The sequence below is a fragment of the Bos indicus x Bos taurus genome, chromosome 22 (assembly GCF_003369695.1).
Source record: "Bos indicus x Bos taurus breed Angus x Brahman F1 hybrid chromosome 22, Bos_hybrid_MaternalHap_v2.0, whole genome shotgun sequence".
Taxonomy (NCBI): Eukaryota; Metazoa; Chordata; class Mammalia; order Artiodactyla; family Bovidae; genus Bos; species Bos indicus x Bos taurus.
The window spans coordinates 3,568,226-3,581,750 of NC_040097.1; the positions used below are offsets into that span (position 1 = coordinate 3,568,226).

The 13,525-nt window shown below is 49.8% G+C and overlaps 1 protein-coding gene across 7 annotated transcripts in view; it reads right to left on the reverse strand.

The window, feature by feature from the left end:
- Positions 1 to 13,525, reverse strand: part of RBSN (rabenosyn, RAB effector) — a 44,612-nt gene that overhangs the window by 4,872 nt on the left and 26,215 nt on the right. For all 7 annotated transcript variants that reach the window (XM_027523680.1, XM_027523678.1, XM_027523676.1 and 4 more), the window contains 8 exons: positions 11,492 to 11,632; positions 8,687 to 8,787; positions 7,728 to 7,773; positions 7,447 to 7,608; positions 5,932 to 6,173; positions 4,617 to 4,687; positions 2,236 to 2,322; positions 915 to 1,017 (listed from right to left, as the gene is read on the reverse strand). In XM_027523680.1, the coding sequence (XP_027379481.1) occupies positions 915 to 1,017; positions 2,236 to 2,322; positions 4,617 to 4,687; positions 5,932 to 6,173; positions 7,447 to 7,608; positions 7,728 to 7,773; positions 8,687 to 8,787; positions 11,492 to 11,632 (953 nt within the window). The remainder of the gene's footprint in view (positions 1 to 914; positions 1,018 to 2,235; positions 2,323 to 4,616; positions 4,688 to 5,931; positions 6,174 to 7,446; positions 7,609 to 7,727; positions 7,774 to 8,686; positions 8,788 to 11,491; positions 11,633 to 13,525) is intronic.

The following is a 13,525-nucleotide window of genomic DNA, read 5'->3' on the forward strand; positions in this document are numbered from 1 at the left end:
AGCCCGCTGAAGCTACGTCACATCGGTCTCAGACAGTCACCCTAACAAGCAGAGCAGGGAAGGACCTAACCCTGAAATCAGGTCCGTGCCAGCTTCCTTATGGAGGGCCAGCCTTTTCATTAGATGATCAACACCAGACATCCCGGTTACTTGCTGTCTCAGTGAGGCCCTTTCCTGCCCTCCTTGTCCATTACCACATCTGTAAGCTACCGTCTGAGCCCAACCCCCATGCCCTCCTTCCATTTCTCCCCAGCACTTTCCACCCTCTTAAACCATATATTCGGTTCTTTCTCATCCATCCCCTCTCTATAATATAAGCTCTATGAGAACGGGAAGGTCTATCAGGACACCCAGCACCTAAAACTGCCTGGGCCGCAGCAGGCACCCACCGACGACTATGGAATACAGTCATCCATCAGAAGCAGGAGGGGCCTCGCTCTGCAGGATGGTGTCAGGTAACTAACCCAACAGCACATGTACATCTCCGTCAGGAGCCGCACAGGCGACTGTGACTCTCACAAGGGCTTTCTGAGGTCGAGACGACTCAGATGCAGCCTCCCAGGTGGAGTGAGCCCTTGAACAATCACCTGTCTCCTCCAGACCAAGAGCCCAGGGAGAGCCCCCAGGAGCTTATCCCAAGGAGAAAATGCTCTGTGCAAGCAGGTCCACCAGGCACTCCTCACAGCAGCGGAGAAATGGGAGCCCATCAGATGCCCAGGGACAGGGGAACAGTTACATAAAGGGTGGTGAGCACACCCAGAGCAGGGTCTATGTCACTTTCTTTTGACATGCAGATTTTTCTCTAGATGTGGCTGACACACGTGTAACCCTAAAGAGCAGTAAGTGTACGAACAGAGAACAAGCAAGCCATGGGCCCTGTCCACCCTCTGAGTGGTGGAGAGTGGCGGCTTTACCTGCACAAACAGTGTGGCCGAGTATCTGATCATCCTCTGCAGCCGCAGCGTGTTCGGATGTGGCGGCGGGTCCTGCTTCATGTCTAAGGTTAAGATCTTCTTACTGCATGAGAACAAACACGTCGCTGTACGAGGCATGGCCAGCCTCAGAAACACGGATGAAGAGTCCCCAGTCGCCAGGCTTGCATGCCGGCAAGGTATGACGAGAAATGGGCTCCAGGCTCCCCTGAAACGTCCTTGCAAGTGAAGCCCGTTTCTTACCTGCTGGCTGTACCTGAGGCCCCAAACAAGCACAGGGCGAACGACAAACACCCAGCCACCAAGGGCCATGACCGGTGCAGCAGGGGAGCCCTGTGCTTAGTTTAGCGCTCTGCTGTCACTGCCTCACAAGCCTCCTTTTTGTATTTATTTCTGTATTTGGCTGCATCAGGTCCTGGTTGCTGCTGCAGGCTCTCGGGTGCGACACACAGACTTCTCTTCAGTTGTGGGGCGAGGGCTCAGTAGTTGCAGTACACGGGCTTGGCTGCCCCGTGGTATGTGGAATCTCAGTTCCTCGATCAGGGATTGAACCCACATCGGAAGGCGGATTCCTGACCACAGGACCATCAGGGAAGTCCCTTACAATTCTGAACTTGGATCAAGGACCTGCATTTTCACTTTGCATCTGATCCTGCAACCTCTGTCTTTCATGTCCGGATGGACAAGGGTTCCGCATCTCTGTTTTCTGAATCACAGTACTTCCTATACCGCAAAGGGCTGAGCTAACCCCAACAGCCAATCCACAGTTAAAAACAGTAGCTGGGAAGTCCCTGGTGGTTCAGTAAGACTCGGCCACTTTCACTGCCGCACGCCTGGTTCTGGTCCCTGGTTGGGGAAATAAAATCCCACAAGCCACACAGTGCAGCCAAAAAAAAAAGCAGTGGTCAAACTGAAGAAAGAGTCTGGACTCCATCCTGGTTCCAGCACTTTCGCTAGCTGGGGTGCACTCTTGCACCTATGAAATGGGGGTGTTAATCTCTACGTCACAGGGTAACTGTGGCAGAACACAAGAGCCACCCTGAGTGGAAGCAGCCCGTGACCGACACACAGCTGACGCCAACCGGCTCCTGTTCCTTTAACAATCATGAACGGTAAACTCCTCAAGCAAGTTACCGAGACGCACTGAGGGCCGGAGCTGGCAGGCCCCTCAGCCTCCTCCTCACACAACACCCCCGATCACCAGGACCAGGTAAGCTAGGTCTGCTGGCCGCCCACCACCCGGTAAACCCAGCACATCCTCCACTTAAGCCAACAGGTAGGAACATCACCTAACAGACCTTACCTTAATGCGTCTATTAGCTCATACACTTTCTGCACTTCCACTCGAAGGTCACCGGCATGTTCCAGACTGTAGGTTGTCTCTCCAGCACTAGGGAGAAATAATGCAGATGTTTGATCTAGGTTTCACGGCACTGAATGGAGAGTGTGGTGTAAAAGGACTCTACAGGTTTAAGGCCTCACAGAGAGAGGGATAGTTAATTCTCTTCAAGTCATTTTAGACTCCCCCGCCATGTGGCTCTGCTGGTAAAGAATCCACCTGCAATGCGGAAGACCTGGGTTCAATCCCTGGGTTGGGAAGATCCCCTGGCAAAGGGAAAGGCTACCCACTCCAGTATTCTGGCCTGGCGCATTCCATGGACAGTATAGTCCGTGGGTCGCAAAGAATCAGACACGACTGAGCGACTTTCACTGTCACTTTCATATAATGCAATGCTCGTTCCTTTTCAAAATGTGAGTGTTAATTAACCAGAAGTCGCTTTTAACTTGCTGATGCCGTGGGAAAACCAGTGCCGAGGCCTATGACGGCCAGCTCCTAAGCTCGTTGTCAAAATAAGCAGGACTGACCCTGCTTCAGCCTAACACCTTCCCGGAACGACTTCTGTGCATCTAGGAAGAGGGATGAGTTGCTTACCCCACACCAGAGGAGAAGGCACTTTTCTTTCCTCAAAGACCACCCAGAGAGCAGAGGAGGGGACATCAGAAAAGGCCAGTGGGGGCTTATCAGTCTCAGAGGAACAACGTGGTTATCATGTGGTCTCAGAATTTCATTTACGAGGCTGCCACTCCCACCAGGCAGCTTCCCTGGTGGCTCAGTGGTAAAGAATCTGCCTGCCAAGCAGGAGACCTAGATTCGATCCCTGGAGCAAGAGGATCCCCTGGAGAAGGAAATGGCAACCCACTCCAGTATTCTTGCCTGGGAAATCACAGTCCATGGGGTGGAAAAGAGTCAGACATCACTTAGCAACTAAGCGCGCACACACACTCCCACCAGAGTGCTGAATTCCAAGTGCAGTGATGATGGTTTTTCATTTTTATACCCCCAGTAACTAACACATGGGACGAGCTTAAGGTTTCCTGAGAACAGAAGCATTTCACGTGATCTCCCAGCTATTAATCCAGCCTCAGCTATGGCCACTCAGCTCCCTTCCTGAGGCAGCAGCAAGTTAAGTTAAATAAAAGCCCTGCCAGGCTAACCTGGTTTCCCTCTATCGGGCAATCCTGGCTGGAAAAACCCTGGTGTGTTCTGTAATCTACAGACTCAGCAAAGTTGTTTCATCATCTCTAACAGCACAGTTTGCAAAAAGAACATCAGACCAGAACCAAGAGGACTTGTACTTTGTCTCGATATCACCAAGTCATGTGGAAGATAACAGGGCTGGCCTAAATCTGGAATCGCTGCCCTGGTCTCAGTCACATCAACCCACTGTGTTATCCTCGGGGCAGCCGTCAGGCCCGGCTTCGTTATCTTCTGTGTTACTTGTTTGCTTGTCACGGTCTGCACTCCCGTGATAATGGCGCTGTCTTTGCTGTGCACTGCTACAGCCCCAGCACTCAGAAGAGTGCTTGGCACCCAACGCGTGCTTGATAAACACCCACTGAATGACTGAGTGACAGACTGAGACGCACGTACTGAAGCTCTGCAGAACTGGTCTTGGGAGGAAGAGTTAACACACCTGGAGACGTTCTCAGCAACGGTAGCTCCCCTCTGGCTAGAGGAGAGCCCACGGACCCACAGTGGTGTCGAAGGCACAAAGCAAAAACCCCACAGGACTCTGGGAGAGGAGGCCCTCGGGTGACAACGTCCTGAGGAAAGGGCTGGACACCAGCGCACTGCCCGGAACACCAGCTGACGCTGCTGGCGTCCAGGTAGAAGGTAGGCCCACTCTAATTTTAAACCCGTGGGCAGGGGTGGGAGGAGGGCGCGTTGAGTCCAGTGAGTTCCAGGGAGGAATGGAGCAGGCAGCAGACGCTCCCAGTCAAGGACTCTCCATTCCAGGGAGGTTTACGCTTCTTTGCAGCTGCTCACAGGAGGGCAGTGTGATCCACTGAGTGAAGTGACTGCTGAGTGAACTGCAGGCAGAGAAGGGACTGTGTCCTTTCCCTGCTCTCCTTCAGAGCCAGTGGTCTCGGGCAAGAAGTGGAGAGAGGGGGACCGGGACCCAGGAGGCGCAGATACACGGGGGTAGTCGGGACAGTGGGGCTGAGAGGGCTCAAGAAACAGGGCTCCCTGCACTTCCACCGTCTGCTGGCAGGGCTGCGGCGTCTAGCTGTGAGGACTGAGGGGAAAGGGGGCAGGCCCTACATATTCAGCTACTGAAGAACTGACCAAAATGCCAGAAAACAGTCACCACTGAGTCAGTAAAACAGAGAGGAAGAGCTTACTTTAACGATGCTGCCATCTTGATGTATTCTGGAGCTTTTTGGTCAACTTTCTCCATGCAAAGCCGTAATTTCTAAGAACAAAAGAGAAGAAGTAGGTTGTGTCTCAAGATACAGAAAAGGCAACACAAAGGTTGTGTGGAATCAGTGGAGATGTATATAAAATGTGCAGTTTTCTAAATTAAAAAAAAAATGCAGAGAGTGGCTTTTAGTTTTGTTCTGTTCATTGTTACCATTTTCCTGATTTACAGACCTACTCTACAAGGAAATCTTGTAGGAAGGAAAGAAGGGTGAACTTTGGCCAGATGTTTTTAAGAGGAGCAAGGCCCTCCAGGACACATGTCACGTGAGCTCGCCAAGGTAGCAAAAGAGATCAGTTGCTATGGCCTTTACCTGCCAGGTGATGCCGGACACCATGCAAGGCATTGCCAGGGCTCACTTCAAAAAAGAAGGAAACCAAAAGCTCGGCGGCTGCTTATAGAAATTATCAGATCGTGAGCTCCATGTAACAATGGACAACGGCTACGTCTGCAGCTCAGCAAGGCTTTCACTGACACCATTTCTAGCAGTCTGACTATTCTCATGGTGGTTCCAGAAACACAGCCTCTGGGACCTGCAGAACTGCTAACAGTGACCATTCAGTGACGACCAGACAAAAACTCCCTCCTCCCCATCCGGCTTTGCACCAACTGCTTCCTTCCGCGCCTCCCCGTTTCCTATCACCTCCCTGCCCAACACCCTCCTGGCTCATCCTTCTCAGCCTACGGGCCTCATCCGGGTTAGGAGGCAGAGTCAAGCTCACCCCCAGTCTGACTCTAAACCGCAGGCTCTGGCCACACTCTGCTCCTGTAACGTAGCAGCTACTCAAGGCACTGCAGGGTCGCCGGTGGTAACCAGAGCTGAGGCATCTGAAGGGACTCAAAAGAGGAAGCTCTATGCTTTGGGGAAGTTTCTCAAACTCCCAAGTGAGTGTCCCAGGACCCTTCTGGTCCACAATTCACCACCAGCTCCTGCTCCCACTCTGACCCACAGAGCCTGTCCACACCACCACATGGCAACCAGCCTTCCTCCTCTTGCCCCGGGGCCACCGAAAGCACCAACCTCCAACTCTCAGGCGGGCAGGGAAGGGCAAGGAAGCCAGTTTGTTGCAACACACCCAGTGACTGCGACTCACTCAGGGCCCTAGCTAGTGCCCACTGGCAGAAACTAAAAATAACTGGAAGGAACGCTTTCCCAAAGCATTCTTCAAAATCTGCGGGCGTGCACATGACCAACAGCCCGGCCTCTCGAATGGGACTCAAGCCGGTCCAGGAGTCACCTCGTAGAGCCTCACGATGTCGGGCGTGCGCTCCTTCTCGTCGATCTGCTGCTCCCTCTTGAGCAGCGTGTCCTTGCAGTGTGTGCAGCAGCGGATCCGGTCGTCATCCTTCTCGTCCAGGACGGAGCTCACGCTGCTCACGCTGCTGATGCTGCCCCGGCGGGAGCCGTGGACGCTGTTGGGTGACTGGCTGGGGCTGGTGTGAGCACTCAGGGAGTCCTTGCTGGCACTGGTGAGCTTGTCTGTAAAGAACACAGATGGGCAGTAGTGAACTCCACAGGTGGGGAGCTGATGCTGCCCCGGGCAAGAGGCACCCACACCTCTGCCTGTCGGGACTCAGGCTCTGTGGTAGGCTGGATGCCCAGTGCCTCCAGGAGAGAGCCAGGAGCCAAGGACAATCTGTCCTTGAAGCTCTGAGGCTCATCCCAATCTGGCCTTACCGCCTCCTGCCCTGCTCCAGCTGCCCGGACACACCCAGGCTCTCCCTGGGACCGTCCCCCGCAGCCTTTCCCCACGCCCAAAACCCAACTGTTACCCCTGCCAAAGCTCAGCTCAAATGGCACATCCTCCAGGAAGCCTTCCCCAATTCCTTGAGGCAAAAACCATTTGCCCACCTATCAGTTCCCACCACGTCGCTCCTCCTGGGGCACTTCCCACTTGTTCCATGTGATGACAGCTCTATGCACAGCCCAGAGCTGCCCAAGCAGTTGTGATTCCGAGGGCACAAACTGTCTCATTCATCGCTGCATCCCTATGGGTTTGTTCCAATAGGGCTACCGCACAGCAGCTGCCCAGTAAATATCAATCAGCCCAAGAGAAGGAAGGTGAAGAGTGTCCCCAAACCATAGCTCAGCTGAGAAAGGGAGTTGTCTCAGGGAGAGAGGGAACTTACCAAGGTGACACATGCCCACTGGACACCAGAGCCCCACCCAGGAAACATCTGCCCCATCCCACGTTACCCAGACGCCCTGCACCCAACAGCATGTGCAGAGTCAGTGCAACTCTGCAGGGTTGCAAAACCCCCCACATCCCAGAGTCAGCCAGAATGCCTTGAGAGCATCTCCAGCAACTTTTCACCAGCTGAGAGTCAAAGTCCTGGGCCACTGGGTTCCTCCTGCCCTGGAGGAATGGACGATGCTGACAGACCACACGTGGGCAAACAACCACCAGTGAGCCAAGTCCGCTGGTTTTGTATGTGGCCCTCAAGCTACCTATGGTTTGCACACTTCAAAAAGGCTGTGTAATAAAGAGGAAATGCCACAGAGACAGGATGTGAGCCACAAAGCCTGAAGTGCTCACTATCTGGTCTCTCATGGGAAACGCTGGTCACCTCTAGCACAGACCATTGCCCTCGTGGGCCTGGCGCAGGGCTGAGGCTGCAGTGGGCCTAAGGGATCAACAGTAAAAGAATGAAGGTCCCATGGGCCATACACTGAAACACAAACCCCCCCCAGCCCCCCAGTGGAGGCTGGTCTCGATGGAGGTCAGGGTCCAGGCCGCCTCCACGTCACCTACTTGCCAAGGGAAGGCTGATAAGCTCCATGCACTTCTTGCACATGATAGACCCGCAGAGGCGGCAGTGGTGGCGGCGGTTACGGATGCTGAACTTATTCCCACAGTCCGGACAGAAAGGGACATCCTGGTCGTTGACCCAAGGCACCACGGACTTTTCTATTGCTGTGGGAAGAACAAGACAAAAACCAATCACACACAAAGGGAGGCCGTCTTAAAAAAAGAGATCGGGTCAGGATGAACGATAAAGAACAGAAGGAATGTGAGCAAAGTTCTAGAGTTACCTCGGATCTTCGCAGACTCGGTATTTGTTCTGTCAAACGCAGTCAGCTGACAAGGAGAAAAAAGGGTCAAAAGGAATGAATCTGGTGGTGGATACACTGTCTACAGGCGGAGGCATCGAGTGGGAAGGAGCACACGGGCAGTACTCAAGTCTTATGTCATCTCCAACCCCACGATGTCACAAACAACTTCACGGGGACAGACTATTAGCTTTGCATCCAGAAGGCACTCGCCTTCCCATGACCCATTCCAGTCTGAATGCCGGCTGCCCAGGGAAGCAATAGCCAGGGGCAGGCAAGGACACGGTGGGGTGGCTACCGCGAGCAAGGGGGGACCCCCGATTCTCCACAGCCCTCCTGGACAATGAAAGCGGACACAAGATTCCTGCCCCACGACGTGCACGCAGAGAGCTGAACCCGTAGTGCTGCCGTGCCGGCCTATCTCACAGCCCAGCGGATATGCATCAAGCGTTTCCAGGGCTGATGTAAAAGAGAGCAGTCATGGTACTCAAGACTCGCTCTTAAACCAACCACAGGACAAGAGGTTCCCACCCCATACGCTGGTCCTGGTGGGCACTCCTCCCGCGTCTGGCTCCCAGCCTGCTGCCATCACAAGGTATCACCCACTCTACCCCTTCGCATGACGGTGCCTGGGACCCCCCAAATGAGGACAGGATCTGAAGGCAGAAGGGCTGCCAGGCAGTCAAGTGGGCTTCACAGGAAGGAAAAGGGAAGCTAGGTATGTGGCCAGTCATCGACCCGGGCTGCTACCCTCAGTAAAACCAGCCCAGGCTAGAACCATGCACCACATCCTCAGCACCACTGTACGTGGGGTGTTTTCCTGCCAGCGTCAGACACACACGATAGATTTAAGGTGACACACCCACTGCAGAAATGTAAATTTCCCTTCAAAGAATTTATACTTGCAGAAAAAAAACGTGTTTTAAAACAAAAAAATTTACCTTCTCTAACCTGATTATTAATTTATTGACTTCAACGACATAGTGGTCAATTCTGGCAGCTCGGTGTTTTTTGAAGTCAGAAAGATGGCTTCGCATAGCACCTAGAAGGAAGGGAGGAGTCAACATAAATGAATTGTCATTTCCCTGAGGGAGCCTCCCTACCCTGAATTTCAAAAGCAAGCCAAAAATCTAGGATTTTAGAGCCTTAATAAAAATTTAAAAACTAGAAAAGCAAACGGAAGGAAGTTTGCTAAAATGATAACTATGGTCACCTTGGGGCCACAAAGTACATTAAGAAAGACCTCAAGGACAGAGCCTGGACTCTGGAACCAGCCTGTGCTCAATTCTGCCACACACTGTGTGACCTTGGACAAGTTCCTTAACATCTCTGTAACATGGAGTACTCAGCTATAAAATGGGGAAAACAGGAATAGCTACCGCACAGTGCTGTTATCCAGATTAAAGAAGTTAAATTTATAAAACCCTTAGAACACTGCCCGGCATGTGAACTTTTGTTAAAGAAGAAGGAAATAACATTATGGGCCTTTTTTTTTAATCTTAAACTTCTCTATACTTTTCACAGTTGGTACAATATGGCTTTTTCATCAGAATGAACACAACCCTTCTCTAAATAGCCCCCAACATACAAATGCTAAGAGACGCCTTTGTGGGGCTAGTTCAACCGATAGCATCCTCAGTCCAGCAGCCAAGACCTAGGACAATCCTCATACAGATGGAACCAAGTAGCCTTTTGTCTCAGAGCATCTGGAAGAGCTCCTGCTCAATCTCTCACCGCTTCTGAAAGCCGGCCCTGACCCCAACCCCTCCCAGCACTCAATTCATTTCTTCCTCCCAAAGACGGCTTGTTCATGTAGGTACTTTACTATATCTAGATCTTTATACTAGATTCTTTTTTTTTTTTTTTAAAGATTTTGATGGGCATCATTTGTAAAGGCTTTATTGAATATGTTACAATATTGTTTCTGTTTTATGTCTTGGTCTTTTGGTTGCAAGGCATGTGGGGTCTTAGCTCCCTGGCCAGGGATCGAACATACACCCCTTACATTGGAAGGTGAAGTTTTAACCACTGGACTGCCAGGGAAGTCCCAAGATCTTTATACTAGATTCTTAACCATCTGTTATTCTCTTCTTCCTAGCCATAATGTTAACATCTAATTAAAATTTAGTTTCAAATTTTTAGGAGTGTTAATAAGCATTAACTCTGAAAATCTGCCATTCTCTTGACCTTTTGCAATTTGTGCCTTCCTTCAGTTGTTAAATCAGGGAAGTTAACTGGAACATCACCTTGAAAAATTTAACACTGGCAATCATGAAATAAGTTATCAAAAAACTCATAAGAGGTCATACACTTAAAATGTCTCCTTCATGTTTTTAATTGTGTTTCATATGTAACAAATAAGTATATGCATATAGTCTTATTTCTATTTTCTCCTGCCATGATGAAAGTAAAACGTTGCCACTCTCTAATATGTTAGCCACTGGCCACACATGGAGACTGAGCTCTTAAAATTTGACTGGTGTGTGGTCGTGGAACTGACTTTGACTTTTAAATCTTATTTAACTTTAAATGGAATGGGCATCACTATCCTTTCCACGTCACATGGCTTTTATGAAAGGTGAACAAGATAATGAGTATCAAAGTATAGTAAAGTAGTACCTGACTCCCCTAGCAACTGGTGGTTAAGACACCACATCCAATGCGGGGTTGTGGCTTCAGTCCCTGGTCAGGGAATTAAGATCCCACATGGCACGTGGCTCAGCCAAAAAGCAAACAAAGTATAACAAAGTACTACCAAAAAAAAATCATTATTTATCCATCACATGGACAGACAGTATTATATTAATGATCACTAACGTTCAACAGTTAAAGGACACGGAAGATTAGTTCAGCTCCATGTGGCATGATCTTTTTGGTAAAAGCTTCACTGAGTTATCATTCAAATACATACAATTCACCATTTACAGCATACAAAATCAGTGGGTTTTAGTTTACTGACAGGCTTGTGCAACCATCACCAAAACAATTTTAGATTACTTCCATTACCCTCAAAAGATGATAACTCGGAAAGCAAGTAGATGATACCATAATTACACACTTCAGAAAATTAAGCTGCATGAACCGGTGGTTTTCAGTAGGCAGGTAGCATCTATATGAGAAGAGACAGTGGACTGTGTCTGGACTGATGTCCAGAGACTCGGACTCCTATTTCAGTTCTGCAGCGCCCCAGCTGCCTGACCCTGGGCAGGTCCCCATGGAGTTCAGCAACAATTAAATGAGAGTCCACATGTAAAGATTTAACTCGGTGCCTAACGCCGCAATGCTTTGTGTTTGAATGCCCAGCTCATCCTTGTTGGTTATCTCTCCCCTGCTGCTGCTGCTGCTGCTGCTGCTGAGTCGCTTCAGTCGTGTCCGACTCTGTGCGACCCCAGAGACAGCAGCCCACCGGGCTCCGCCGTCCCTGGGATTCTCCAGGCAAGAACACTGGAGTGGGTTGCCATTTCCTTCTCCAATGCATGAAAGTGAAAAGTGAAAGTGAAGTCACTCAGTCGTGTCCGACCCTCAGCGACCCCATGGACTGCAGCCTTCCAGGCTCCTCCATCCATGGGATTTTCCAGGCAAGAGTACTGGAGTGGGGTGCCATTACCTTCTCTGTATCTCCCCCCACTAGGACACAAAGGTCATGGGACGCTTACAACCATGCAGGTTTACTGGTGTCTCTTCAGCCAACTCTGAAAACATACAGACGCTCAATAATGAATGAATGAATGAAAAGCATTTCTTACCAAGCTCCTGGGGTTCCCACATGTAAGGATCGACCCCTCCATAGCTGAAAGACTCGTATCCTTGGGTGCCTGATTCAGCTCGATCATCTCCTTCCCGTTTCAACAGCCTGTTCTTTGCTTTCCTAGCCTTCTGGACAAGACCTTAAAAAATGGAACAAACGCCATATGAATCCATGAAGAATACCAGTGGAGTGTTGAGGTGCTACAGGAACAGCACTCAGATTTCCCCCATCAACAGGCTCCCAGTGCATTTCATGAATTCTCCTGTACCAGGGTTCTTTCATTCTTCAAGGACAGAAGCAGTAGGAGGGAAGGAGGCAAACTTCTAGGACCACTGTCCCAATCCCATCCTCCAGCCCGTATCATTATAGGGATCTTCTCACTTAAAAAAATAATTGATTTAAATCAATTATGAAGTTAAGGGGAGACTCAATGGCAGGCTGAGGAACATAAGCAAACCCTACCAGAAAATTGGTTCTGAGGTAAAGACTCTTGGATTCAAAGACCTGGACAAATACTATGAAAGGTCTGTACATGCTGGACGTGTAGTACAGAAAGGAACCCCTGGGTCTCGGGTCCCGTAAGAAAGCTGCAGATGGTGATTTCAGCAGTACTGTTATGATTAAGTCTAGTCTACAATCTTAGGGCTGCAAAACAGACTTCAGATAAAATTCAAGAACTTCAAGGACAGTTAATAGTTGGAGGCCAAGGAAGGACATACAAGGAACCATGTGCTCCTATGAGGACAAAAACGCCCAGTCGAGAGTTCGAAAGGTGGAGGGAGGGCTAGCCAGCAGGGGCATGAGGACACTACAGAGAGCATCGTCTCCCCCCCAAGTCACTCCCTAGCCTTGGGTCTTGCCTCCCAGATTCCAGCAAGACAAATGGAATCAGAATCTGTATGAACACCAGAGTGGCTCCCAGATTTTAAGTTTCCCAAATAAGAGGCTGATTAAGAGGAACAGAGAGAATCAGGAAAGATAATTCAACTGACAGCCCTTGTGTCCTGAAAAGGCTCTGGTAAAAAAAAAAACAAAATGCATTTCAGACAAGGCACATGTCCTCAATTCAAGATGGACCAGGCAATGAACCCTTCCTGAAAGGTTTTGTATGGCTTTGGGGCAGAAGGCAGCTACAAAGGAAGCCTAGAACCCACAGTGTAGCACAGAGAACTCTACTCAATGCTCTGTGGTGACCTAACCAGGAAGAAAATTCAAAAAGAGGGGGATGTTTGCCTACGTATAGCTGATTCACTTTGCTGTATAGCAGAAACTAACACAACATTGTAAAGCAACTGTACTGCAATAAAAATTAAAAACAAGAAGGAAAGAAAACAGTCCCCCCAAAAGATCAAAAATAAATAAATAAAATAATTTAAAAAATAAATAAAGTAAGCTTAGTGAAGGCACCAGGAGGACCATGGGCTGTAGACACAGTGTCCCTCTGATGCCAGATATTGGGAGTTAGGAAAGAAAACAGCCCATAACCTGCCCTTGAAGGGATGGTGAGGCTACTTTTAAGAGGCTATGTTGGAGTTAGAACCAAAGCTTAAGTCAACCAAAGAAGGTTCCTCTTGTAGCCTTCCATTGTGACCAACGCTAAACGGAAAATGAGGAACGCCCTCCCTAATAAAAGCAGGCTTTCGTGCTCGCAGCCTGGCCCCTTAGCTGGCATCATCTTTGAGAGTTCTTTCCAGTCCCAGGTTTTCCAAGCACCCACAAGTCAAGTAAAGGAAGCAGGAGGAAGGAGCAAGGAACTCGACGTGGAGACGTAGTTTCCAGTATCTGATCAGCCCACAGCATTTCAGCTCAGTACCACGTTTCTCCTTTCCATTAGTTGAGAAGAAAGCCGGAGTCTTGACTTCTTGCAAATGTTTTGTGATTATGAGCCAGATGAAAGGAGAGGGGCCTAAAATCTAGGTGTCTGATTCATTTTGCCCATCTTCCCTTCACAGCCAAAGCTGACAAGAAATCCACTGTCTCTCAAAGGAGGCAGAAACACAAAAGCAGAGAGAAACACTGACAGAAAAGAGGA